General features: G+C 42.4%; 2 protein-coding genes across 2 annotated transcripts; both read left to right on the forward strand.

Moving 5' to 3' along the window:
• The first annotated feature begins 383 nt into the window (after positions 1 to 383).
• Positions 384 to 4177, forward strand: spcs2 (signal peptidase complex subunit 2). Its single transcript, XM_054596961.1, has 5 exons — positions 384 to 481; positions 1379 to 1462; positions 1552 to 1711; positions 2656 to 2791; positions 2958 to 4177. Exons 1-5 carry the CDS (start codon positions 440 to 442, stop codon positions 3142 to 3144), a joined length of 609 nt encoding a protein of 202 aa, XP_054452936.1. The 5' UTR covers positions 384 to 439; the 3' UTR covers positions 3145 to 4177.
• A 4157-nt stretch (positions 4178 to 8334) lies between these two features.
• Positions 8335 to 21041, forward strand: abcg1 (ATP-binding cassette, sub-family G (WHITE), member 1). Its single transcript, XM_054601282.1, has 14 exons — positions 8335 to 8569; positions 11718 to 11835; positions 12216 to 12348; positions 12583 to 12633; positions 12718 to 12863; positions 13032 to 13155; positions 13450 to 13564; positions 13963 to 14108; positions 14314 to 14415; positions 15173 to 15341; positions 15649 to 15749; positions 19779 to 19937; positions 20014 to 20132; positions 20748 to 21041. The coding sequence occupies exons 1-14, from the start codon at positions 8350 to 8352 to the stop codon at positions 20974 to 20976; spliced, it is 1932 nt and encodes a 643-aa protein (XP_054457257.1). The 5' UTR covers positions 8335 to 8349; the 3' UTR covers positions 20977 to 21041.
• Positions 21042 to 25836: the final 4795 nt, after the last annotated feature.

Raw genomic sequence — 25836 nt, forward strand, 5'->3', positions numbered from 1 at the left:
ATTAATTGTTTAGAAGCAGAAAAGATTCACGTTTTAAAGCCACATTAGTGTTCGATAATAATAAAGATAAGGAAAAGAGGATTGTTTAAATGTAGAATATAGTGATAAATCATGTGAATCCAGCATTAAGATATCAATGTAATACACAATAATAAGAATTATAAGTGATATCATGAATTATATTGGTGAATGTTAAAAGGTGAGTGAGAAACATCGGACTTTGACTTTAAGTTAAATATTTTAAATATATTTTGTTTTTATGAAATATGGTCATTTATCTCTTTTATGTCTTTTTAGGCTTTTTTATTATTTTATGTTTTGTGTGCGAGTAAAAAAACAGAGCGCGCACGCCACGGGCACGCGGACGCAAGCTACGCGGTCAGATGTCTCTGAGAGCCAATCAGAAGCCGCCAGCTCACAGCGCATCCCGGAAGACAAGATGGCGGCTGCGAGGAACGGGAAGAGCGGCATCCTGGAGAAGGTGAGGCTCGTTCCCCTGCTTCCCCTGTTTCCCCTGCTCCACCTGCTTCACCTGCTTCACCTGCTCCACCTGCTTCACCTGCTCCACCTGCTCCACCCACGAGGACACAGCGGAGGACAGGCCGGAGGGACTCCCGCTGCCTGCAGCCGGCTAGCTGCTAGCGTTAGCTTAGCCGGCTAAGCTAACGCTAGCAGCTAACGCTTTTATCAATGAATGTTATCATGTTATATTTATAGTCATTAACATGTTTTATTTAAAGTCATTAACATGTTTTATTTAAAGTCATTAACATGTTTTATTTAAAGTCATTAACATGTTTTATTTAAAGTCATTAACATGTTTTATTTATAGTCATTAACATGTTTTATTTAAAGTCATTAACATGTTTTATTTAAAGTCATTAACATGTTTTATTTAAAGTCATTAACATGTTTTATTTAAAGTCATTAACATGTTTTATTTATAGTCATTAACATGTTTTATTTATAGTCATTAACATGTTTTATTTAAAGTCATTAACATGTTTTATTTAAAGTCATTAACATGTTTTATTTAAAGTCATTAACATGTTTTATTTAAAGTCATTATCATGTTTTATTTAAAGTTTTTTTATGTAAAAGTTAGTTTTTGTTCTATTGTCTGATTACATTATTTACTATATTCTGTCTCTTGTAGCTTTATTGATTGAGACGACACTAAATGTTTCCTCTAACGATCAATAACCAATATGTGTTTATCTGATATTAATATTAATAAATGATAATGAAGACTAGAATAAACTTCAGGAAAATAATACGTTTTAAAAGAAAACTCAAAGAGGAAGGATTCCTGCAAAGCGCTGATTAATAATCCTAATAATAATCCTAAATCCTAATAAGGGTTATGTTTGTGTTTCAGTGGAGGATCGATGAGAAACCAGTAAAGATCGATAAATGGGACGGAGCCGCTGTGAAGAACTCTCTGGATGATGCTGCTAAGAAGGTCAGCTTTTATTCTGAAAGGTCTGTTATCATAATAGCGAGAGTTAATAATCAATAACCAGCTGATTGGTGACGCTGCGCCCCCTTCAGGTGCTGCTGGAGAAGTATGGTTACGTGGAGAACTTCGGGCTGGTGGACGGCCGTCTGGTCATCTGCACGGTCTCCTGTCTGTTCGCCATGCTGGCTCTGGTCTGGGACTTCCTGCACCCGTTCCCCGAGTCCAGACCGGTTCTGGCCTGCTGCGTCATCTCATATCCTTCTGAGGCACCGGGACCGCCTGGTCCACCGATCGTCTTGTTGTAAAGAATCAGAGACATATTTCACGTTTAACTGGTTGCCGTGGTGATTGGAGCACCTGGGTGGAGAAGCAGACCAATGAAGAGAGTTTAGAGCAGACAGTGATTTTGAACAAAACTAGCTGTCAAACTCCTGCTCATAATCATAAAACCATGATTCCAATGGACAACATATTGATATCATCAGAGAGATAAGACTCTGATGAGCGCAGAGATGTATTTTTTATGTTTGTTGTTTTGAAAAATATGAGCTTCAGAGCAGATTAGAAAACTGTAACTATCTGCTTTCTTTGAGAAATTGACGTCAGATTTAACATGGAGTCTAATGGAGCAGTTGGTTGGAGTTCATGTTGTGTTCAGGCTCATTGAGTCAAATGTGTAAGACTGTTGGATTCCATAGTGTCATGGCTGCGACCAGGACAACATTTACTACGTTTTACCACAAAATGGTGTCTGAAGAGTGAAAACTGTGACTCAGAGCAGGCTGTTTGGAGGAATTACAGAATACCTTTCTAGCTGCTCTCCACTCTGGTGATGACATCACCACTCTAGGTCTGAACATTCCATCCAATACACACCCATTATAAGATCTGAAACGCTCCCAAAATGTTCCTCAAACCTAAATTGTGATGTCATAAAAACTATGCAAGCTATCAAAACGTCCATTTGGCCCAACAAAGTCCAGAGTTTTGTTCCCGTTTTAAACCTTAGATCCCAGTATGTTGAGTCAGGTGAGACCAACGGCTCTCTTCACGGTGAAACCCGCGTGTGGACAAGTCTCTGAGCGGGTTTGTGAGAACGGCGTCCTACAGTGGACGGTTGGTGTTGCTGTTGTCATGGTTACTGTTCCAGGTGTTGTCGTCGTCATGGTTACTGTTCCCTAACTGCCCCCCCCTCACGTACTTCATCATGATGGGCATCCTGACTCTCTACACCTCCTACAAGGAGAAGAACATCTTCCTGGTGTCTCTGCAGAAGGATCCGGCTGGAATGGATCCAGATCACACCTGGCAGCTCTCCTCCTCCCTCAAACGGTCTGAGTCTTTACCCAGCATGCACTCTGGTGACAGGCAGCTGCTCTACAGCCTGTTCATCACACACATATTTAAAGATCTACTATGGTGTACTACTACTATGGTGTACTCTGTGTCTCAGGTTTATGTCTATTCGATATACTAATTACGTGTACTTTGTACTCAGGTTTGATGACCAGTACTCTCTCAGAGTTTCCTTCTCTGATGGAAAGTCGAGGAACTTCCGTGAAGCCGAGTTCACCAAGTCTGTGTCGGAGTTCTTCGACGACAACGGGACGTTGTCCATGGACCAGTTTGAGAAGTGCGTTTCTAAACTCCACGACACGCTGGCCTCCGACAAGAAGACCAAATAATCACCGGATCAATACATCAGTACCTCAATACATCAGTCCATCAGTACTTTAGTAACATGAGTAAATCAGGTAGTTTTTGGTCTTTGGCTTCATTCAAACGTCAGAATCATCTGTACCTGTTAAAGCAGCTTCTGGTGATGCGTTCAGGGGCTCTCAGAGATTTGAGAGTCGATCTCAGCTGCAACAATTGAACTTTAAAATTTACAAAAGAATCTTCTGAAAGCACAAAGTGTCTGATTTTGTTCAGAGCTTTCTGCTGCATGGTGTGTCCTTCATCAGAGCGTCCACTGAAGAAGACCACACGCTGCGGCTGAAAGCTCCCACACAGTTTCCTTCATGTCTCTGATCCAAAGGCACCTAAAAGATAATGTCAGTGATATTTAGAATATTTCTCCTCTTAACTTCCTGTTGTCTCTGATCTCTTCACACCAGACTCCATTGATACAATCAGCTGTTTGTCTCAGCGGAGACATGAGGACATTTACCAAACCATTTATTGATCTGTTATCAACAGTTTCACTGATTTCTAACTTCCTGGATGTTCACTCAGCTCCATCCCATAATAACAACATCTCAGCTCCACTTCCTGTGTTTATGAATTATTTCAGCTCATAGCTTCATAACTTCTCTGTTTGTATCTGAAATCACAACAACCCTTCAGACTGGATGTTTTCCATGTGACATCACTTGTGGGCGGGGCCATGTGAGGAGGAATCACCTGTGAGGTCACATGGGAGGAAACAAGCCACCTGATTGGTCACAATGGGATCATGTGGCCTAAAACATAAGAAATAAAATAATGCAGGAAAAAGATTCCTCGACTGTTTGAGGTTTTTGTTTTTGTCTGATTTAACGTCAGATTAGCTTAGTTAGCATCTGTGAGTAAACCAGCCACGCTAACGGTGCGACGTGTTGATGCCTTACAAACAGGAAGTGGAGCGAACGTTAACCAAACTTTACTTTGAATGTTTTCTTCTCATTTCTCTGGAAACAGTTTGTGAAATATTAAAGATGGAGATTGTTACAGAAACAAGATTCAGTTTGTTATTGGTTTCATCGATTATCATGCAGTGACTCCGTCCATCCAGCAGGTGGAGCTGCTGCTCCTCTGATCATCAATGACTATCATTCACAGTGATCACATCGGCCTCCACATGGTCTCTGGTCTTCATGTCTGAGCTCCATAATGATAATAATACTAATAATAAACACTTCAATAACACAAGACAAGTACATAAAGATCTAAATAAATAAATAGAAAAACTAAAGTGATTCATCAGTTTATATACTCGCAGTACCAAAAGTTGAAGTACTCATTCTACAGAATAGTATGATTTATGTTAATACATTCCACTTTAAAGGTAAAGATCATTTTAATGATTATATAATCTGTATAAATATTTCATCGTTTATTAGTTGATTAATAATCTGAAACTAAAGCTGTCTGATAAATGCAGTAAAAGTACAGTATTAATTCTGAGATGTAGTAGAAGTAGAAAATAGCAGAAAATTGAAATACTCAAAGTACCTCAAAATTAAACACAGTTCATTTTATATATATATAAATATTTAAATGTGTCTTGTTGTGGTGCGTTTGAGGCTCCAGACAGAAGTTCTGTGAGCTCAGACTAAGTGAAACCAGTTCAGAAGCAGGTACGACTTGTATTTGCTTGGAGGGCAGCTGAAGTGTTTAAGTGCTGCATCACAACTTCACATGAGTATTTATGTTTAATGTCACTAAACACTTCTACTTCATCTGTGTATTTGCCAGCCAGAGTTGACGTGATGAATTAATAATCCAGCTATAAAACATTATTCTTATTCTTATTCTTATTTAACTCCCAGCACACAGGTGGGCGGTCAGTAAACAGGGCGGGGTTAATATATACTGAGGCGTGGTCAAGGTATGCAGGCGGGGTGTGTATACAGATGGGCGGGGCCAGTAGACTGGAGGCGGAGCCAGTGTGCACATGGGCGGGGTTAGTGCACATGGGCGGGGTTAGTGCACATGGGCGGGGTTAGTGCACATGGGCGGGGTTAGTAGACTGGAGGCGTGATGCCAGTGTGCACATGGGCGGGGTTAGTGCACATGGGCGGGGTTAGTGCACATGGGCGGGGTTAGAGGGCTGGTCTTGTGTGTCGGTCAGCAGAGATCAGACAGTGAGAGAAGCAGAGTCTCAGTGTTGGTCTCTGGAACATGGCCTGTCTCATGGCCGCCTGGTCCGTCCACAACCCCTCCGTCACCAACTCCATCATCATGGTGAGTACAGCACACGTGGGACAGACTGGACACGTACTGGACATATTAAACATTTATTAGAGACATATTGGACATTTATTAGAGACATATTAGACATTTATTAGAGACATATTGGACATTTATTACAGACATATTAGACATTTATTAGAGACATATTGGACATTTATTAGAGACATATTGGACACTTATTACAGACATATTAGACATTTATTAGAGACATATTAAACATTTATTAGAGACATATTAAACATTTATTAGAGACATATTAGACATTTATTAGAGACATATTAAACATTTATTAGAGACATATTAGACATTTATTAGAGACATATTGGACACTTATTAGAGACATATTAGACATTTATTAGAGACATATTAGACATTTATTAGAGACATATTAGACATTTATTAGAGACATATTAGACATTTATTAGAGACATATTAGACATTTATTAGAGACATATTAGACATTTATTAGAGACATATTAGACATTTATTAGAGACATATTGGACATTTATTAGAGACATATTTGACTTTTATTAGAGACATTTTGGACTCTTTTTGGAGAAATATTGGACATTTATGTTTAATAAAGATGAATAAATAAAACACAATAGACTTGTTGAAGGACATGAAGTGGACACACAGAGGACAGACACCAGGGACAGTTTATTGGAATTACTGATTTAATTTTATAAAACATTTCACAAACAAAGATACAACAAAATATATGTATACAAAGATGAAAATAGAACCATATAGAACAGAATAGAATATAAATACAGTTAAAGTGCAGTAGTGAGTTGTGGCTGAAACACAAATATTTATCTCTCCATAAACTCTTATATTAGTGTTTCTTGACTTTTGCAGTACTTTATTTTATTTAAATTTCTCTTACAATGTTTACTGTTCATAAAACATCATGGTGAAAACGTGATTCTCTCTATGGAGATATATATAATACTATATATATATAATATATATATATACTATATATATACATACTATATATATATACATATATATATATAGTATAAATATATATATAATACTATATATATATAATACTATATATGTACCACTATATATAAACTGTCTCTATGATGGTAGGGAGTGTCCGGTGGTGACCTGCCGTATGGAGGCAGATTAGTGCCCATATGGAAACAGGATGTTTGTCCACATACACAACAACAGAGAAGCAGCTGACGGATAATCTGACAACATGCGTCCTCTAGTGTCCGTCACATATCACCGGTCAACCATTAGAATATAAAACAGAAATCTATCGAAATATATTTCTTTACTTTGAGTCCTGTATTCAAGTATTCACCAACCTAACCTCCATCACCGTCATAACCTCCGTCACCATTTTCTCCTTCGCCTCAAATGTAACTATAGTCCCCATCATCACCGTCGTAACCTCCGTCACCATCGTCCCCATCATCACCGGCGTAACCTCCGTCACCATCGTCCCCATCATCACCGGCGTAACCTCCGTCACCATCGTCCCCATCATCACCGGCGTAACCTCCGTCACCATCGTCCCCATCATCACCGGCGTAACCTCCGTCACCATCGTCCCCATCATCACTGTCGTAACCTCCGTCACCATCGTCCCCATCGTCCCCATCATCACTGTCGTAACCTGCGTCACCATCGTCCCCAACATAACCTCCGTCACCATCGTCCCCATACATCGGCGTAACCTCCGTCATCACCACCGGCGTAACCTGCGTCACCATCGTCCCCATCGTCCCCATCGTCACCAACATAACCTCCGTCACCATTGTCACCATCGTCACCAACATAACCTCTGTCACCATCGTCACCATCGTCTCCATCGTCATTATGGTCACTATGGTCACTTTTGTAACCTCCGTCACCATCGTCGCCAACATAACCTCCTTCACCATCGTCCCCATCGTCACCAACGTAACCCCCTCCACCATCGTCATCGGCCTCACCATCATCACCAACGTTACCTCCGTCACCATCGTCACCACTGTCACCATCGTAATCTCCGTCACCATTACAACCATCGTCCTTGTCCTCACCATCGTCACCATCGTCATTATGGTCACTATGGTCACTTTTGTAAATGTCGCCACCGTCACTGGACGATTGTCGTGAAGATGGACCTCCTGAACACTGAACTTCTGCTGGTGGACGAGAGACGTTTTAGATGAAAAGCCTTTAATGAATAAACATTCAGCGTTGATCTCTCCTAACTCGAGTTATTTAATCCTGTTACGTTGAAATAACAATCAGGATGTTTCACTCAGATGACAAAGTACAGAATTAAAATCAATGGTTTTATATCGTTAAATTCTTCAGAATTTTTTTCACAGAGACGTGAGTAGATTCAACCACGTGGAGATGTTTATGAGACGTTCAGGGACACCAGAGACTCAACAAACCTGTTGCTCCCAGGAGGTGTTGAGTTAAATATAGGGTTTGGTTGAAGAGACGTTCAGGGTATGTGGGGATTCAGACGACTTTCAAGAGAAACATTGTACATTGAAACAAAACAAAACAAAACTCAACAGAAGGACTTTCACCAGGAGACAAACACAGCGTCTCCTGGTGAAAGTCCTGTGTTTGTGACTCAGCCTCCACCTGACCTCCACCCGACCTCCACCCTACACCGACTCATCGTTCATGTTACGATAACAGGAAGCGTTATTTACGCTCAGATCAGTTTGTTGTTCGGGATCCATATCGTTTGGTTTCATGGTTCTGACATGACGACTACCGTAGTACGACGTTCTACTAAAAGACTTCAGAGAACGTAGAACAAGAAGAACAAAGTAGGAAAGAGAACCACAATAAGAACAGGTCATCAGGTTAATTGATTATTATTTATTGATTATCATACAAACACAGAATAAACCGGTTTGACATTCTGATCTCAAACCCTCAGAACACCAACGGGCCCCCGGACCTCATGTTGGACCCCCGGACCGTGTGCCTCTGTATGGACGAGGAGGTCGGGCCGTGGCCGGCGGCTGTCCAGCAGGCGGCGCTGCAGGGTCACCTGAGGAAGGTGGAGAACAACCTGACGGAGGCCCAGAGGTTCTCCTCGTTACCACGGAGACCGGCCGTCAACATCGAGTTCCGGGACGTGTCTTACTCTGTCAGGGAGGGGCCCTGGTGGAGGAGGAAAGGTACTGCACCTCACCTGAGACCACACCTGCTGCACCAGACCCACTGATCAGGATCGTTATTGATCAGGGTTCTATTGATCAGGGTTCTATTGATCGTGTGTGTGTGTGTGTGTGTGTGTGTGTGTGTGTGTGTGTGTGTGTGTGTGTGTGTGTGTGTGTGTGTGTGTGTGTGTGTGTGTGTGTGTGTGTGTGTGTGTGTGTGTGTGTGTGTCTCTGTCTCTGTGTGTGTGTGTGTGTGTGTGTGTGTGTGTGTGTGTGTGTGTGTGTGTGTGTGTGTGTGTGTGTGTGTGTGTGTGTGTGTGTGTGTGTGTGTGTGTGTGTGTGTGTGTGTGTGTGTGTGTGTGTGTGTGTGTGTGTGTGTGTGTGTTGTGTGTGTGTGTGTTAGCAGTAATCTGTTAATCTCAGCTGTAAATAGCTTCAGATTAGAATCAGTTCAGAGAAATAAAATACAGAGTAATACTGAATAACACCAGTACTGTAGTACTACTACTATAATACTGAATAACACCAGTACTGTAGTACTACTACTATAATACTGAATAACACCAGTACTGTAGTACTACTACTATAATACTGAATAACACCAGTACTGTAGTACTACTACTCTGATACTGAATAACACCAGTACTGTAGTACTACTACTCTGATACTGAATAACACCAGTACTGTAGTACTACTACTATAATAATGAATACTTGTTGTTCCGTGATTCTGTGTACTCAGTACTGCATAGAGTTAAGGAGGAACAGAACATCATCGGTTCTGCTCAGTGGAACTCTCACTTGAGAAAACTTTATTGACACATGTAAATGTCAGCACATCCTATTGGCTGTTACCTTTGTCCATCACACAGAACGTCTGCACATATGACAATACACATAAAGAGAGTACTACTACTATGATACTACATACCACTACTACTGTAGTACTACCACTATGATACTGAATACTACTACTATAGTACTACTACTACTATAATACTGAATAATACTACTATAATACTACTAATACTTCTACTATAGTATCACTACTAGAATACTATTACTATAATAATAATAATAATAATAATATAATAATACTACTAAAATAATACTATGATAAAACTACTGCTATAATATTTCTACAATAATACTACTTCTATAATACTATTTATATAATACTTATAATACAATACTATAAATATAATGCTACTAATAGCAATAGCAATAGTAAAGACTACTACTATATTTCTACTAATGTAATACTACTAATATACTACAGTATACTACAACTTATACAACACTGTTAATATACTACTATTAGTACGATACTATCAATAGAATACTATTTATATATTACTACAAATATAATAATACTAATATAACACTGTTATTATAATACTACTTATATAATATTATTATATTACAAACAACAAACTCAGATGTGGTTGAATCCAGAAAGTATTTTGTTTCAAAAAGTGATTATGTGTATTTTATTAAAACATAAATACTGAATATTATAAGAAGTTTACGTGATGATGACCTTTAATGACCTTTAATGACCATCTGTCTCTCCTCATGTTAGTACTCAGTACTTTAAAGTACATCAAACTACTACTACTTGACCACTTGTACACACCGTACTGTGTATAAGTGTGTATAAAAACTCCTCAGTAGAGTTTCCCTCCTCTCTCTCGTTGTGTTCCGTCTCTGTTCTCAGGTTCCGTCTCTCTTTGTTCTGGTTCTATTCAGAGTTTCACTGAGAACAAAGTCTCAGTGAAACTCTCACCTGAGCAGGTGTGAGGAGCTCCTCCCCCTCCTCCCCCTCCTCCTGATGATGATGATGATGATGATGATGATGATGTTCAGGTGAACTGCTGCTGTTGAATCAGATGAAGACAGAGTTAGAGCAGACAGACGGGTAGTCGGCCCTGGTGCATCATGGGTATTCCCGGAGTGCAGCTCCGTCAGCGGAGCGCCGTTAACGAGGTCACTGCAGGTCATCCACACCGAGTACTTTACTGACATACATGTGTGTACTATTATAGTAGTACCGTGTATTGTTACTGTTACTACAGTAGAGTGTGTACTGTTACTATAGTAGAGTGTGTACTGTTACTACAGTAGAGTGTGTACTATTACTACAGTAGAGTGTGTACTGTTACTATAGTAGAGTGTGTACTGTTACTACAGTAGAGTGTGTACTGTTACTACAGTAGAGTGTGTACTGTTACTACAGTAGAGTGTGTACTGTTACTACAGTAGAGTGTGTACTGTTACTACAGTAGAGTGTGTACTGTTACTACAGTAGAGTGTGTACTGTTACTATAGTAGAGTGTGTACTATTACTACAGTAGAGTGTGTACTGTTACTACAGTAGAGTGTGTACTGTTACTATAGTAGAGTGTGTACTGTTACTATAGTAGAGTGTGTACTGTTACTACAGTAGAGTGTGTACTGTTACTATAGTAGAGTGTGTACTGTTACTACAGTAGAGTGTGTACTGTTACTATAGTAGAGTGTGTACTGTTACTACAGTAGAGTGTGTACTGTTACTACAGTAGAGTGTGTACTGTTACTATAGTAGAGTGTGTACTGTTACTATAGTAGAGTGTGTACTATTACAACAGTAGAGTGTGTACTATTACTACAGTAGAGTGTGTACTGTTACTATAGTAGAGTGTGTACTGTTACTATAGTAGAGGTAACTGTCGGTCGGTGAGGATTTAATCTGATTAAAGAGTTCAGTCTTCATCAACATAAACACTGAAGAGGTTACTACAGGACATCATCATCATCATCATCATCATTAGAACGGAGGAGGTCTATGGACGTTTTTTTATGTAGTTTATCTCATAAAAGATTCAAATATTTCTCCACTTTTAGTTTCCTCCTCTGGTTTCTGTTGTTTAAGAACAGTCTCATTATTATTATTATTATTATTATTATTATTATTATTATTATTATTATTATTATTATTATTATTATTATTATTATTATTATTATTATTATCCAGGAGGAGGTCGATGTGTTGAACTGATTTGAGTTCAGGTGGTTTCAGGTTTCCGGTGTCAGGTTCAGGTGAAACCTGTGAAACGGGACCCTGGTCCTGGAGGACCGGAGGAGTCCGGCTGTGAACCTGGAGGCTGATTGTTTGTGTTCCGTCTCAGGTATCAAGACTCTCCTCAGAGGGATCTGTGGGAGGTTCTCCAGCGGGGAGCTGGTAGCCATCATGGGGCCCTCGGGGGCCGGGAAATCCACCCTCATGAACATCCTGGCTGGGTACAGGTGGGTCCTGGTCTGCTGGGGTCTGATTCACTACCAGTCCTGTTTATATCAGCGTGGGATCTATTTTTTTTTTAGTTTTCGTTAATATCTAGAAAGAAAAGCTCATCGTCTGCATCAGCTGAAAATATAAAACATGGTTTGATTCATTCATGTTTTATCATCATTATAATAAATAGTGATTTCATATTTGTGTCAGCTTCACTCACTGAATGAGTTCTGAAATATAAACAGAGTGAACTCATGTTTGATGAGAGAGCGACCTCTAGTGGCAGGACAGATAACTAGATAATACACAGAATACTAGTCAAGAAGTAGCCTGTGAGTATATGATATTAATATTAACTATTATATATTGAGGTATAACTTGTGTTTGTGTGCAGAGAGACGGGGATGAAGGGGGAGATCCTGATCAACGGTCAGAACCGAGACCTCCGGTCCTTCAGGAAGGTTTCCTGTTACATCATGCAGGACGACATGCTGCTGCCACACCTCACCGTACAGGAGGCCATGATGGTACAAGTACTACTATAAATACTACAGTAACAGTCCTAATACATGACCGTACAGGAGGCCATGATGGTACAAGTACTACTATAAATACTACAGTAACAGTACTAATACCTCGCTGTAAATACACACTGGTACAGTTAAAGTACTAACATGTTCTGTAGAACTAGAGGTCCCTGCAGGTCCTGATAGAATGTGGACTCTCTGACCCTGGATCTGTGATGACTCTTGTGTCTGCAGGTCTCAGCCAACCTGAAGCTTCAGGAGAAGGAGGAGCCTCGCAGAGAGATGGTGGGTTCTGGTCCCGGTCTACTTCCTGGTTCTTTCATTTATCACAGAGGTTAAAGTGGTCTCTTTGTGTGTGTGGGGGTCCAGGTCCGGGAGATCCTGATGGCTCTGGGTCTGCTGGACTGTGCTCAAACCAGGACGTCCCACCTGTCGGGGGGGCAGAGGAAGAGGCTGGCCATCGCCCTGGAGCTCGTCAATAATCCTCCGGTCATGTTCTTCGATGAACCCACCAGGTCAGAAACAGAGACCTCATAGTGAAGATAGTGAAACCTTTTTCATAGAGATGTTTATTGTGTTGTGAAGGTGTCAATGTTGTGACCTAACGTTGACCTGGATCAGAGTCTTGACCCGCCAAAATAAAATGCCTGAATAAAGAACCTGATGTACTTCCTGTGGTCCAGCGGTCTGGACAGCTCGTCCTGTTTCCAGGTGGTCTCTCTGCTGAAGGCTCTGGCTCAGGGAGGAAGAACCGTCATCTGCACCATCCACCAACCCAGCGCCAAACTGTTTGAGCTGTTCGACAAGGTACACACACACACACACACACACTGAACTACATTACCCAGCAGCATCGGAGGGACAAACGCAACTACAAAAACATAATTATATCAATAATACACAGTGAAAAGTATCAAAGTACATAACTCAAGTTCTAAGCGTAAGTACACAGTCGAGGTATTGTACTTTACCCTCTACTTATTGTACTTTTACTGTAGTACATCTCCACCAGTAGTGGAGTATTTTCCCAGTGTGTATTAGTACCTTTATGCAGTAAAGGGTGAGTGTCCTGTAGTAAACATGGCGGTCTGTGTGTTCCAGCTGTACGTCCTTAGTCAGGGTCAGTGTATCTACAGAGGGGGGGTCTCCAGTCTGGTCCCCTACCTCAGAGACCTCGGACTCAACTGCCCCACCTACCACAACCCTGCTGACTTCGGTAAGAAACCCCGTTCACAGGTTTAGAGAGACTCTAAGCTGCTTTACTTTGAAGGTTTCACCTGAAGGAACTATGACATCACAACTAGTTCAGAGCCAATCACCGTCCAGGTCACAAACATTGAGAATGGACTTTTCAGAGAACAAAAATTATTACTACAAGTATTTGAAGAGAGCTTCAAGTAATATTCTGAGGTACTTGTAATTTATGATACTACATTTGCTCCAGAAGAAGAGTTTCTTTAGCTGAAGAAGTCGAGGATTTTCTCGACACATTAAGGAGTTTATCACAAATATAAAAGTCAACACTTCTGGAGGAGAAGTAGGAAGTAGAGTACAAGTACCTTGACTGTGTTCTTACAGTACTTGAGTAAAAGTACCACCGCTGTGTGTATTCAGTGATGGAGGTGGCGTCTGGAGAATACGGAGACCAGATGGTCCGACTGGTGAAAGCCGTCCAGGACAGGAAGTGTGAGAAGGACCATCAGACCGAACTGAACGGGGACAACAACCTCCACCCGCTCCTGTGGCAGCGCAACGAGGAGGTGAGAATCAAATGCACCCCACACACTCTCTACACCGTACACGAGTCAGAAACAACACCGGACGAGGAAACGTTCTCTGTGTTCTTCACAACGATACACACCAGAAATATCATCATTATATATATATACATGTACTTATATTAAATGGGCGATACCTCCTGGTGTGTGTATTTGACATATTTCCTACATGTGTTGTTTGTCTCAGGAGAACTCGTCCTCTGAAGGTTGTCACAGTTTCTCAGCCAGTTGTATGACTCAGTTCTCCATCCTGTTCAGAAGAACCTTCCTCAGCATCCTCAGAGACTCGGTGAGGAAACACAGTGACATCCGGTGGACACCGAGGGCTACTGCAGCTCAGAGACAAACACAGAGTACCATGAAAACCTGTAGTAATAGTCGTAGTACCAGTTGTTCTAACAGTTATATTAAAGTTGTAGTACATTTGTAGTAACAGTCATAGTACCAGTTTTACTTACAATTATATTACAGTTGAACTTACAGCTGTACTTAAAGTTGTCATACAGTTATACTAATAGTTGTACTACTGTTGTATTAAAAGTTGCACTACACTTGAACTCCAGTTATAGTTACAGTTTTTACTAACAGTCAGAGTAACAGTTGTACTACAGTTGTACTTACAGTTATACTAACAGTTGTAACAACAGTTGTACTAACAGTTTTAGTAACGGTTGTACTAACAGTTGTACTACAGTTGTATTACAGTTGAGCTACAGGTATAAAACAGTTGTATTAGCGATGTACTACAGTTATACTTACAATTGTATTACAGTTGTACTAACAGTTGTAGTAACAGTTGTAGTAACAGTTGTAGTAACAGTTGTAGTAACAGTCGTAGTAACAGTTGTAGTAACAGTTGTAGTAACAGTCGTAGTAACAGTTGTAGTAACAGTCGTAGTAACAGTTGTAGTAACAGTTGTAGTAACAGTTGTAGTAACAGTTGTAGTAACAGTTGTAGTAACAGTTGTAGTAACAGTTGTAGTAACAGTTGTAGTAACAGTTGTACGGACAGCTGTGACTCAGCCTCGCTCTCATTGGTCGAACAGGTTCTGACTCACCTGAGGATCTCGTCCCACATCGGGATCGGCGTCCTGATTGGTCTGTTGTACCTCGGCATCGGGAACGAGGCCAAGAAGGTTCTCAGTAACTCGGGGTTCCTCTTCTTCTCCATGTTGTTCCTCATGTTCGCTGCTCTGATGCCCACAGTGCTCACATGTGAGTACATTTACTCAAGTGCTGTACTTCTCTACATGTTTGAGGTACTTGTATCCTACTTCACATGAGCATTATCTTCTCATGATACAAGTACAGGTTTAAATACCTTATCTTGTAAAACCTTTCACTGGTTCCAGATGTAATAAAGATAATAATGTATTTGTCAAAATGTTGATAATGTTAATATATTAGTAATAATGACAATAGTGTTAATTATTGTAATATGTTAATAATAATGTTAAAGTACATTTAATTTTATTTGACATATTTAAGGCTGAGTTGTGTGTTTTTTGTGTTTCTGCTTCAGTTCCTCTGGAGATGGGAGTTTTTCTGAGGGAACACCTGAACTACTGGTACAGTCTGAAGGCTTATTACCTGGCCAAAACTATGGCTGACGTCCCCTTCCAGGTAAAGTTGTATGATAAATATATTTATATATATATATATATATATATATATATATATATATATATATATACACAGCCGGTAAAATAAGTATTGAACACGTCACCATTTTTCTCAGTAAATATATTTCTAAAGGTGCTATTGACATGAAATGTTCACCAGATGTCGGTAACAACCCAAGTAATCCATACATACAAAGAAAACCAAACAAATAAGTTCACAAATTAAGTTATGTGTAATAAAATGGAATGACACAGGGAAAAAGTATTGAACACATGCAAAAAGGCATGGAAAGCCAAGACAGCAGCTGAAATCTATCAGTAATTAGAAAGCAGTCCTGCCCCTTGTCAGTGCAAATGAATATCAGCTGGTTCAGTCCCAACTGATGGCCTATAAAAAGGTGTCTCATTACCAAGGTGTCACACAAGAAACATCTCATGATGGGTAAAAGCAAAGAGCTCTCTCAAGACCTTCACAACCTTATTGTCGCAGAACATACTGATGGCATTGGTTACAGAAGGATTTCTAAACTTCTGAATGTTCCAGTGAGCACTGTTGGGGCCATAATCCGGAAGTGGAAAGAACATCATTTCACCATAAACCGGCCACGACCAGGTGCTCCTCGCAAGATTTCTGACAGAGGAGTGAAAAGAATTATCAGAAGAGTTGTCCAAGAGCCAAGGACCACTAGTGGAGAGCTTCAGAAAGACCTGGAATCAGCAGGGACAATTGTTTCAAAGAAAACAATAAGTAATGCATCAACCGCCGTGGCCTGTATGCAGGCTCACCACGCAAGACTCCATTGCTGAAGAAAAAGCATGTTGAAGCTCGTTTAAAGTTTGCTGCACAACATTTAGACAAGCCTGTGAAATACTGGGAGAATATAGTCTGGTCAGATGAGACCAACATTGAACTCTTTGGATGCCATAATACACACCATGTTTGGAGGTCAAATGGCACTGCACATCACCCCAAAAACACCACACCAACAGTGAAGTTTGGAGGTGATGTTGACAGACTGTGGCCTCCGTCCTGCTCGATGGCTGAAAAGAGCTGCCCAGCTGCCACAGTTCCTCATGGAGAGGGTGAGAGGGATTGTCCAGGATGGCTCCGAGTTTGGCCTTCATCCTCCTCTCACCCACTGACTCCAGACTGTCCAGCTCCAGACCACCACAGAGCTGGCTTTCCTCACCAGCTTGTTGAGCTTGTTGGCATCTCAAGTCCTGATGCCACCACCCCAGCACGCTACAGCGAAGAAGAGGGTGCTGGCTACCACAGACTGGTAGAAGAAGAGGGCACTGGTTACCACAGACTGGTAGAAGAAGAAGAGGGCACTGGTTACCACAGACTGGTAGAAGAAGAGGGCACTGGCTACCACAGACTGGTAGAAGAAGAGGGCGCTGGTTACCACAGACTGGTAGAAGAAGAGGGCACTGGTTACCACAGACTGGTAGAAGAAGAAGAAGAGGGCGCTGGTTACCACAGACTGGTAGAAGAAGAAGAGGGCACTGGTTACCACAGACTGGTAGAAGAAGAGGGCACTGGTTACCACAGACTGGTAGAAGAAGAAGAAGAGGGCGCTGGTTACCACAGACTGGTAGAAGAAGAAGAGGGCACTGGTTACCACAGACTGGTAGAAGAAGAGGGCACTGGCTACCACAGACTGGTAGAAGAAGAGGGCACTGGTTACCACAGACTGGTAGAAGAAGAGGGCACTGGTTACCACAGACTGGTAGAAGAAGAAGAAGAGGGCGCTGGTTACCACAGACTGGTAGAAGAAGAGGGCGCTGGTTACCACAGACTGGTAGAAGAAGAGGGCACTGGTTACCACAGACTGGTAGAAGAAGAAGAAGAGGGCGCTGGTTACCACAGACTGGTAGAAGAAGAGGGCACTGGTTACCACAGACTGGTAGAAGAAGAGGGCACTGGTTACCACAGACTGGTAGAAGAAGAAGAAGAGGGCGCTGGTTACCACAGACTGGTAGAAGAAGAGGGCACTGGCTACCACAGACTGGTAGAAGAAGAGGGCGCTGGCTACCACAGACTGGTAGAAGAAGAGGGCGCTGGCTACCACAGACTGGTAGAATGCCTTGAGCAGTTTATTGCACACATTGAAGGACCTCAGCCTCCTCAGGAAGAACAGCCTGCTCTGTCCTTTCCTGTAGAGGGCATCAGCGTTGTGTGTCCAGTCCAGTTTATTGTTTATCTGCACCCCAAGGTGCTTGTAGGACTCAACCCTCTCCACTTCCCCTCCCTGAAAGAAAACAGGGACAGGGGGGCTTCTGTTCCTCTGGTAGTCCACCACAAGCTCCTTGGTCTTGCTGAAGTTGAGCTTCAGGTGGTTGTTGCTGCACCATGTGATGAAGCTCTCAATCAGTCCTCTGTACTCTTCCTCGTTGTCCCTGGTGATACATCCAACAATGGAGGAGTCATCGGAAAACTTCTGGAGGTGGCAGGAACCAGAGTTGAAGCGGAAGTCCGAGGTGTAGAGAGTGAAGAGGAACGGTGCCAGTACAGTTCCTTGGGGTGCGCCGGTGTTGCTGATCACAGACTCAGAGACACAGCCATCCACCCTGACGTACTGTGGCCGGCCTGTGATCCAGGAAGTGGTGTCGGGGTGCAGGTTCATCTCCAGCAGCTTCTCTCTCAGTAGGGAGGGCTGGATGGTGTTGAAAGCACTGGAGTCAAAGAACATGATTCACAGTGCTTCCCAGCTTCTCCAGGTGAGAGAGGGCCTTGTGTGTCAGGTAGATGATGGAGTCCTCCACCCCGATGTGTGGCAGATAGGCGAACTGTAGTGGGTCCAGGAAAGCTGTAAGCTGGGTCCTCAGGTGCCGCAGAACCAGTCTCTCCAGGGTCTTCATGACATGTGATGTCAGGGCCACAGGTCTGTAGTCATTAAGACCGCTGGGACGACTCTTCTTCGGCACCGGGACGATGCAGGACGTCTTCCAGACTGTGGGCACCTTCTTCAACCTCAGGGAGAGATTGAAGAGGTGCCTGAGAGGAGCTGCCAGCTGTCCAGCACACACTTTCAGCAACCTAGGGCTGATGTCATCAGGTCCATTGGCTTTACTCATCTGAAGCCTGGAGAGCTGATGCTGTACCTGGATGGTGGTGAAGGTGGGGCTGGGTGGTGAGGGGGGTTGAAGGGAGCTGTGAGCTCCTGGCCGTGGGTGAACAGTTGTAGGGGGGATGGGGGGAGTGATGGGCTGTCCTGGTCCACTGGTGTGGAGATGTTGGTCTGAAGAGGGCTAGTGGGTGAGGGGGGGGCATCCTCTGGTCCTAACAGTCTGCTGGGAGAGGGGGAGGTGGCAGAGGTGTAGATGGGAGGGGGAGCAGAGACCCCAGCAGAGGTGTGAATGGGGGGAGAGGTGTTAGGTGGAGACCTAGCCTCACTATCGGAGCACACCGGGGTGGGGGTAGTGTCGAACCTATTGAAGAATAGGTTGAGCTCCGATGCGAGTGCTAGGTCACCCTGTACTCCAGATGAAGGCAGACTGCAGCCTGTCATCATTTTCATCCCATTCCACACCTCTTTAGTGTTGTTCTGTCCCATCTTAGCCTCGATCTTCTCCCTGTAGCTGTTCTTAGCCTCTCTCAGCTTTCTCTTCAGCTCCTTCTGAACAGCCCGAAGTTCCGAAAATCACACCTGAGCAATGCATGCGACTAGTTTCTCCATACAGGAGGCGTCTTGAAGCTGTCATTACCAACAAAGGCTTTTGTACCAAGTATTAAATACATTTAAGTAAGCATGTTCAATACTTTTTCCCTGTGTCATTCCGTTTTATTACACATAACTTATTTTCTGAACTTATTTGTTTGGTTTTCTTTGTATGTATGGATTACTTGGGTTGTTACTGACATCTGGTGAGAATGTCATGTCAATAGCACCTTTAGAAATATATTTACTGAGAAAAATGGTGACGTGTTCAATACTTATTTTACCCGCTGTAGATATATATATATACATACGTATATATATACTTTGCTGAACACTGTAACCTGTACCATTGGCCGTGTGCTGTCCAGGTAGTATTCCCGGTGGTGTATTGCAGTATCGTGTACTGGATGACGGCTCAGCCTCCGGACGCCGGCCGGTTCTTCCTCTTCCTGTCTCTGGGGGTCCTGACCTCTCTGGTGGCTCAGAGTCTGGGTCTGCTCATCGGAGCCGCCTCCACCTCTCTGCAGGTCAGTGTCCCTGAACTCACCTGTGTGACATCACTGACAGCTGATGACCTCACTCAGGTGCGTTTGTCTCCTGCAGGTGGCGACGTTCGTGGGTCCGGTCACAGCGATCCCTGTTCTCTTGTTCTCGGGGTTCTTCGTCAGCTTCGACACCATCCCCTGGTACCTGCAGTGGATGTCCTACATCTCCTACGTCAGGTGAGGGCGCTGTGTGGCAGAACTACAACTGTGATGAGAACCAGGAGACAACCTCTGGGACATAAGAGGGAAGTCAAAGCTTCCTGTCTTAAAGCTGCATTCTCTCTCCTGTCCACCAGGGGGCGACTCCTCTGGTTGTATAGAAGTCTATGAGAAAATGACTCTACTTCTCTCTTGATTTATTCCCTCAGTAAACATTGTAAACATGAGTTTATGGTCTCAATCTCTAGTTTCAAGTTTTCATCCAAGATGCTTCCTCAGATCATCAAAAGCACTTAACATGATTCATGGGAGAGAAGAGACACTAATCAATAATCTGCATCTTGTTATAGATGTGAAACGTTTGTGAAGTTTCAGTTTTTAGTAAGAAAGATTTCAAATCGCTAATTTAACCAGAATATCAAGAGTCTTGATGAACAATTTGGATTTAAAGTCTCGGCCATTAAATTCAAACCTGATTTCAAAAACTGAAGCTTGTAATCAAAGGATTACAAACTTTCTGTTTCTGAGTTTACGATTCTGTGGCTCCTCATCAACTTTAATCAAGACTTTAATAGTCCTTTAATTCAAACGTCTCAGTCCGACTGTAAAAAACACTTCCTGTGTTGTGTTCAGGTACGGCTTCGAGGGCGTCATCCTGTCCATCTACAGTCTGGACCGAGACGATCTGCACTGCGACCCGGACGACACCTGTCACTTCCAGAAATCCCAGGCCATCCTGAAGGAGCTGGACATGCTGGACGCCAAGCTCTACCTGGACTTCATCGTCCTTGCCATCTTCTTCTTCTCTCTGAGGCTCCTCGCCTACTTCGTCCTCAGGTACAAGATCAGCGCTGAGAGGTAGACCAGGACCAGGAAGACCGGGAGGACCAGGAGGACTGGGGGGACCGTGAGGACACTTAGGACAAATCTTTCAGGCCAAAGTTAGCGTGTAGCTGTGGAGTTGGTCTCCATGTGAACACTGAGTCTTTGGCTCGTTCTCAAAGCAGAGACGGGATCAGAAGTGTCCTTAGAGGACAAAGTGGGGACTCGTCGGGTCCTGCAGCGACGGGAGCTGGACTCCTGAGTCCTGAACTGTGGGACCACAGTAAAACCGGAGAAGATCTGGTTCTGACTGACGGCGGCCCCAGTGGAAGCGGATCAGGACTCTGGACTGATTCAGTTTATTCTAACGTAGTTTTTAATCACCGCTGATCAATAAAGTTAAACTGAAAACTTTAATTACTCATCACTGACAGATTTCCTCATTGGCAGATTCATAACACCATTAGCCTGTTAGCATGTTGCTAATATCAGTGAAGTGAGTCCAAACAAATAATAAAGTTATTTAGGACGAAGTTGTTTTACTTTAAATCACGTTCCTCTCTCAAACAGCTGCTAAAAGTTAAATAAAACTGAACGTGTTTCAGCCGTTCATCAAAACAGAGACAATATTCCCATCTGTTGAATGATGAAGGCTCTACATGTATGACGCTTAGATTCAAACAGGAACAGCTTCCCGTTTCAGAGACAAGGGTTTCACAATAAAAGCAGCCTAGAACAAGCGGGAATTAACTTTATTAAAGCTCTTCTTCAAACTTCACAATAGAAACAGAAGGTTAGTCTAGAGTTAGCAAACATCAGCTGAACTAATCAATTCAATTCAATTCAGTTTATTTTCTAGAGCCCAAAATCCCAAATTTGCCTCAGAGGGCTTTACAATCTGTACACATGAGACATCCTCTGTCCTTAGATCCTCACATCCTCTGTCCTTAGACCCTCACATCCTCTGTCCTTAGACCCTCACCTCCTCTGTCCTTAGACCCTCACATCCTCTGTCCTTAGACCCTCACATCCTCTGTCCTTAGACCCTCACATCCTCTGTCCTTACACCCTCACATCCTCTGTCCTTAGACCCTCACATCCTCTGTCCTTAGACCCTCACCTCCTCTGTCCTTAGACCCTCACATCCTCTGTCCTTAGACCCTCACATCCTCTGTCCTTACACCCTCACATCCTCTGTCCTTACACCCTCACATCCTCTGTCCTTAGACCCTCACATCCTCTGTCCTTAGACCCTCACATCCTCTGTCCTTACACCCTCACATCCTCTGTCCTTACACCCTCACATCCTCTGTCCTTACACCCTCACATCCTCTGTCCTTACACCCTCACATCCTCTGTCCTTACACCCTCACATCCTCTGTCCTTACACCCTCACATCCTCTGTCCTTACACCCTCACATCCTCTGTCCTTAGACCCTCACATCCTCTGTCCTTACACCCTCACATCCTCTGTCCTTACACATCCTCTGTCCTTACACCTCACATCCTCTGTCCTTACATCCTCATCCTCTGTCCTTACACCCTCACATCCTCTGTCCTTACACCCTCACATCCTCTGTCCTTAGACCCTCACATCCTCTGTCCTTAGACCCTCACATCCTCTGTCCTTAGACCCTCACATCCTCTGTCCTTACCCTCACATCCTCTGTCCTTACACCCTCACATCCTCTGTCCTTACACCCTCACATCCTCTGTCCTTAGACCCTCACATCCTCTGTCCTTACACCCTCACATCCTCTGTCCTTACACCCTCACATCCTCTGTCCTTACACCCTCACATCCTCTGTCCTTACACCCTCACATCCTCTGTCCTTAGACCCTCACATCCTCTGTCCTTACACCCTCACATCCTCTGTCCTTAGACCCTCACATCCTCTGTCCTTACACCCTCACATCCTCTGTCCTTCCCTCACATCGGCACAGGAAAAACTCCCCTAAAAACCCCTTTAACAGGGAGAAAAAAGGAAGAAACCTCTGGGAGAACGACAGAGGAGGGATCCTTCTCCAGGATGGACAGAAGTCAATAGATGTCATGTGTACAGAATGAACAGCATAACAGAGATACAACACATTCAATGTATATGACATAAATGATTCATATAATCACAGTAGTAAGCAGAGTAACCAAGGAAACATTAAGACTACTAAGAATACTACTACGTGGAATTAAAATAATGAAATAAGTAATAGTATTAGTAATGTGACTAATAATAATAATGGAAGTAGCAGTGGGTGCCAGCCGGGTCACAGCAGGAGGCACGACTACGGTCCAGGTACCACAACGATTCATGGAAACCTGCAACGCGAGAAAGCCAAAGGGCTTCAGGGTGGAAACAAAGCTAATGTGCGTAATGGTACAGGTAATAGTAATAGTAATGTGACTAGTAATAATAATAATGGTGGTAGCAGTCGGTGTCAGCAGGGCCGTAGCAGGATGCACGTCCACGGTCCAGGTACAGCCACGATTTATAGAAGCCTGCGAAGCGAGAAAGCACAAAGACTCCAGGGTAGAAGCAAGTCAATAAGCGTAATAGTACAGGCAATAATAATAGTAATGTGACTAATAATGATAGTGGTAGTAGTAGTGGGTGTCAGCAGGGCCTCAGTAGGTGGCACGATGACAGTCCAGATAGAACCCCGATTCCTGGGAACCTGCGAGGCGAGAAAGCACAAGAACTCCGGGGAAGAAGCAAAATCAGTAATGTGCATAAATAGGATATTAATACATAAAGATGGAGGGAGAGAAGAGGAGAGAGGAGCTCAGTGTATCCTAGGTAGTCCCCCGGCTGTCTAGGCCTATAGCAGCATATCTAGGGGCTGGACCAAGGAGAACCAGAACCAGCCCTAACTATAGACCTGAACCAGCCCTAACTATAAACCTGAACCAGTCCTAACTATAGACCTGAACCAGTCCTAACTATAAACCTGAACCAGCCCTAACTATAGACCTGAACCAGTCCTAACTATAAACCTGAACCAGTCCTAACTATAAACCTGAACCAGTCCTAACTATAAACCTGAACCAGTCCTAACTATAAGCGCTATCAAAAAGGAAGGTCTTAAGCCTGCTCTTAGTGGTGAGTGTGTCGGCCCCCCGGACTGAAACTGGAACCTGGTTCCACAGAAGAGGAGCCTGATAACTGAAGGCTCTGGCTCCCATCCTACTTTTATATACTCTAGGAACCACAAGTAACCCTGCATTGATTGAGCGCAGCTTTCTAGTTGGGTAATATGGAACTATAAGTTCCTTAAGATAAGACGGTGCCTGGCCAGTTAGAGCTTTGTAGGTAAGTAAAAGAATTTTAAAGTCTATTCTTGATTTAACAGGGAGCCAGTGCAGAGAAGCTAATACTGGAGTAATATGATCTCTTTTCTTAGTTTTTGTTAGAACACGTGCTGCAGCATTCTGGATCAACTGTAGAGATTCAAGAGACTTATTAGAGCAGCCTGATAATAAGGAGTTACAGTAATCTAGTCTAGAGGGAACAAATGCATGAACTAGTTTTTCTGCTTTGAGACAGGAAGTGACTGATTTAAATGTTACGTAAATGAAAAAAGGCTGTCCTTGAGATCTGTTTTATATAAGAGTTAAAAGACAGATCCTGATCAAAGATCGATTAAGCCAGACGAAACTAACCAGTACTCTGGTTAGTTTCGTTTGGCTTAATCGATAGATATAACTGGGTATCATCTGCATAACAATGAAAGTTTATTGAGTGTTTTCTGATAATATTCCCTAAAGGAAGCATATATAAGGTGAATAAAACTGGTCCAAGAACAGACCCCTGTGGAACTCCGTGACTGACCCTGGTTTTCATCAAGCTTTCATTGTTTACATATACAAACTGAGATCGGTCTGATAAATACGACTTAAACCAGCTGAGTGCGGTTCCTTTAATGCCTATAAGATGCTCCAATCTCTGTAATAGGATTCAATGGTCAATGGTGTTGAACGCAGCACTAAGGTCTAACAATACAAGTACAGAGACAAGTCCTTTGTCTGAAGCTATTAGAAGGTCATTAGTACTTTCCACCAGGGCTGTCTCTGTGCTATGATTCACTCTAAATCCTGACTGAAAATCCTCAAATAAACTATTGTTACGCAGAAAGTCACACAGCTGATTAGAGACTGCTTTCTGGAGGATCTTAGAGAGGAACGGAAGGTTAGATATAGTCTATAGTTAGATATAGGTCTATAGTTAGATATAGTCTATAGTTAGATATAGGTCTATAGTTAGATATATAGTTAGATATAGTCTATAGTTAGATATAGTCTATAGTTAGTTAGATATTAGATATAGTCTATAGTTAGATATAGTCTATAGTTAGATATAGGTCTATAGTTAGATATAGTCTATAGTTAGATATAGTCTATAGTTAGATATAGTCTATAGTTAGATATAGTCTATAGTTAGATATAGTCTATAGTTAGATATAGTCTATAGTTAGATATAGTCTATAGTTAGATATAGTCTATAGTTAGATATAGTCTATAGTTAGATATAGTCTATAGTTAGATATAGTCTATAGTTAGATATAGTCTATAGTTAGATATAGTCTATAGTTAGATATAGTCTATAGTTAGATATAGTCTATAGTTAGATATAGTCTATAGTTAGATATAGTCTATAGTTAGATATAGTCTATAGTTAGATATAGTCTATAGTTAGATATAGTCTATAGTTAGATATAGTCTATAGTTAGATATAGGTCTATAGTTAGATATAGGTCTATAGTTAGATATAGGTCTATAGTTAGATATAGGTAGTTAGCCAACACCTCTGGATCTAGAGTAGGTTTCTTAAGAAGAGGTTTAATTACAGCTAGTTTGAAGGCCTGTGGTACATGGCCCGTCAGTAAAGACAGATTGATCATTTCT

This window comes from Anoplopoma fimbria, chromosome 1 (genome assembly GCF_027596085.1).
Source record: "Anoplopoma fimbria isolate UVic2021 breed Golden Eagle Sablefish chromosome 1, Afim_UVic_2022, whole genome shotgun sequence".
Lineage (NCBI taxonomy): Eukaryota > Metazoa > Chordata > Actinopteri > Perciformes > Anoplopomatidae > Anoplopoma > Anoplopoma fimbria.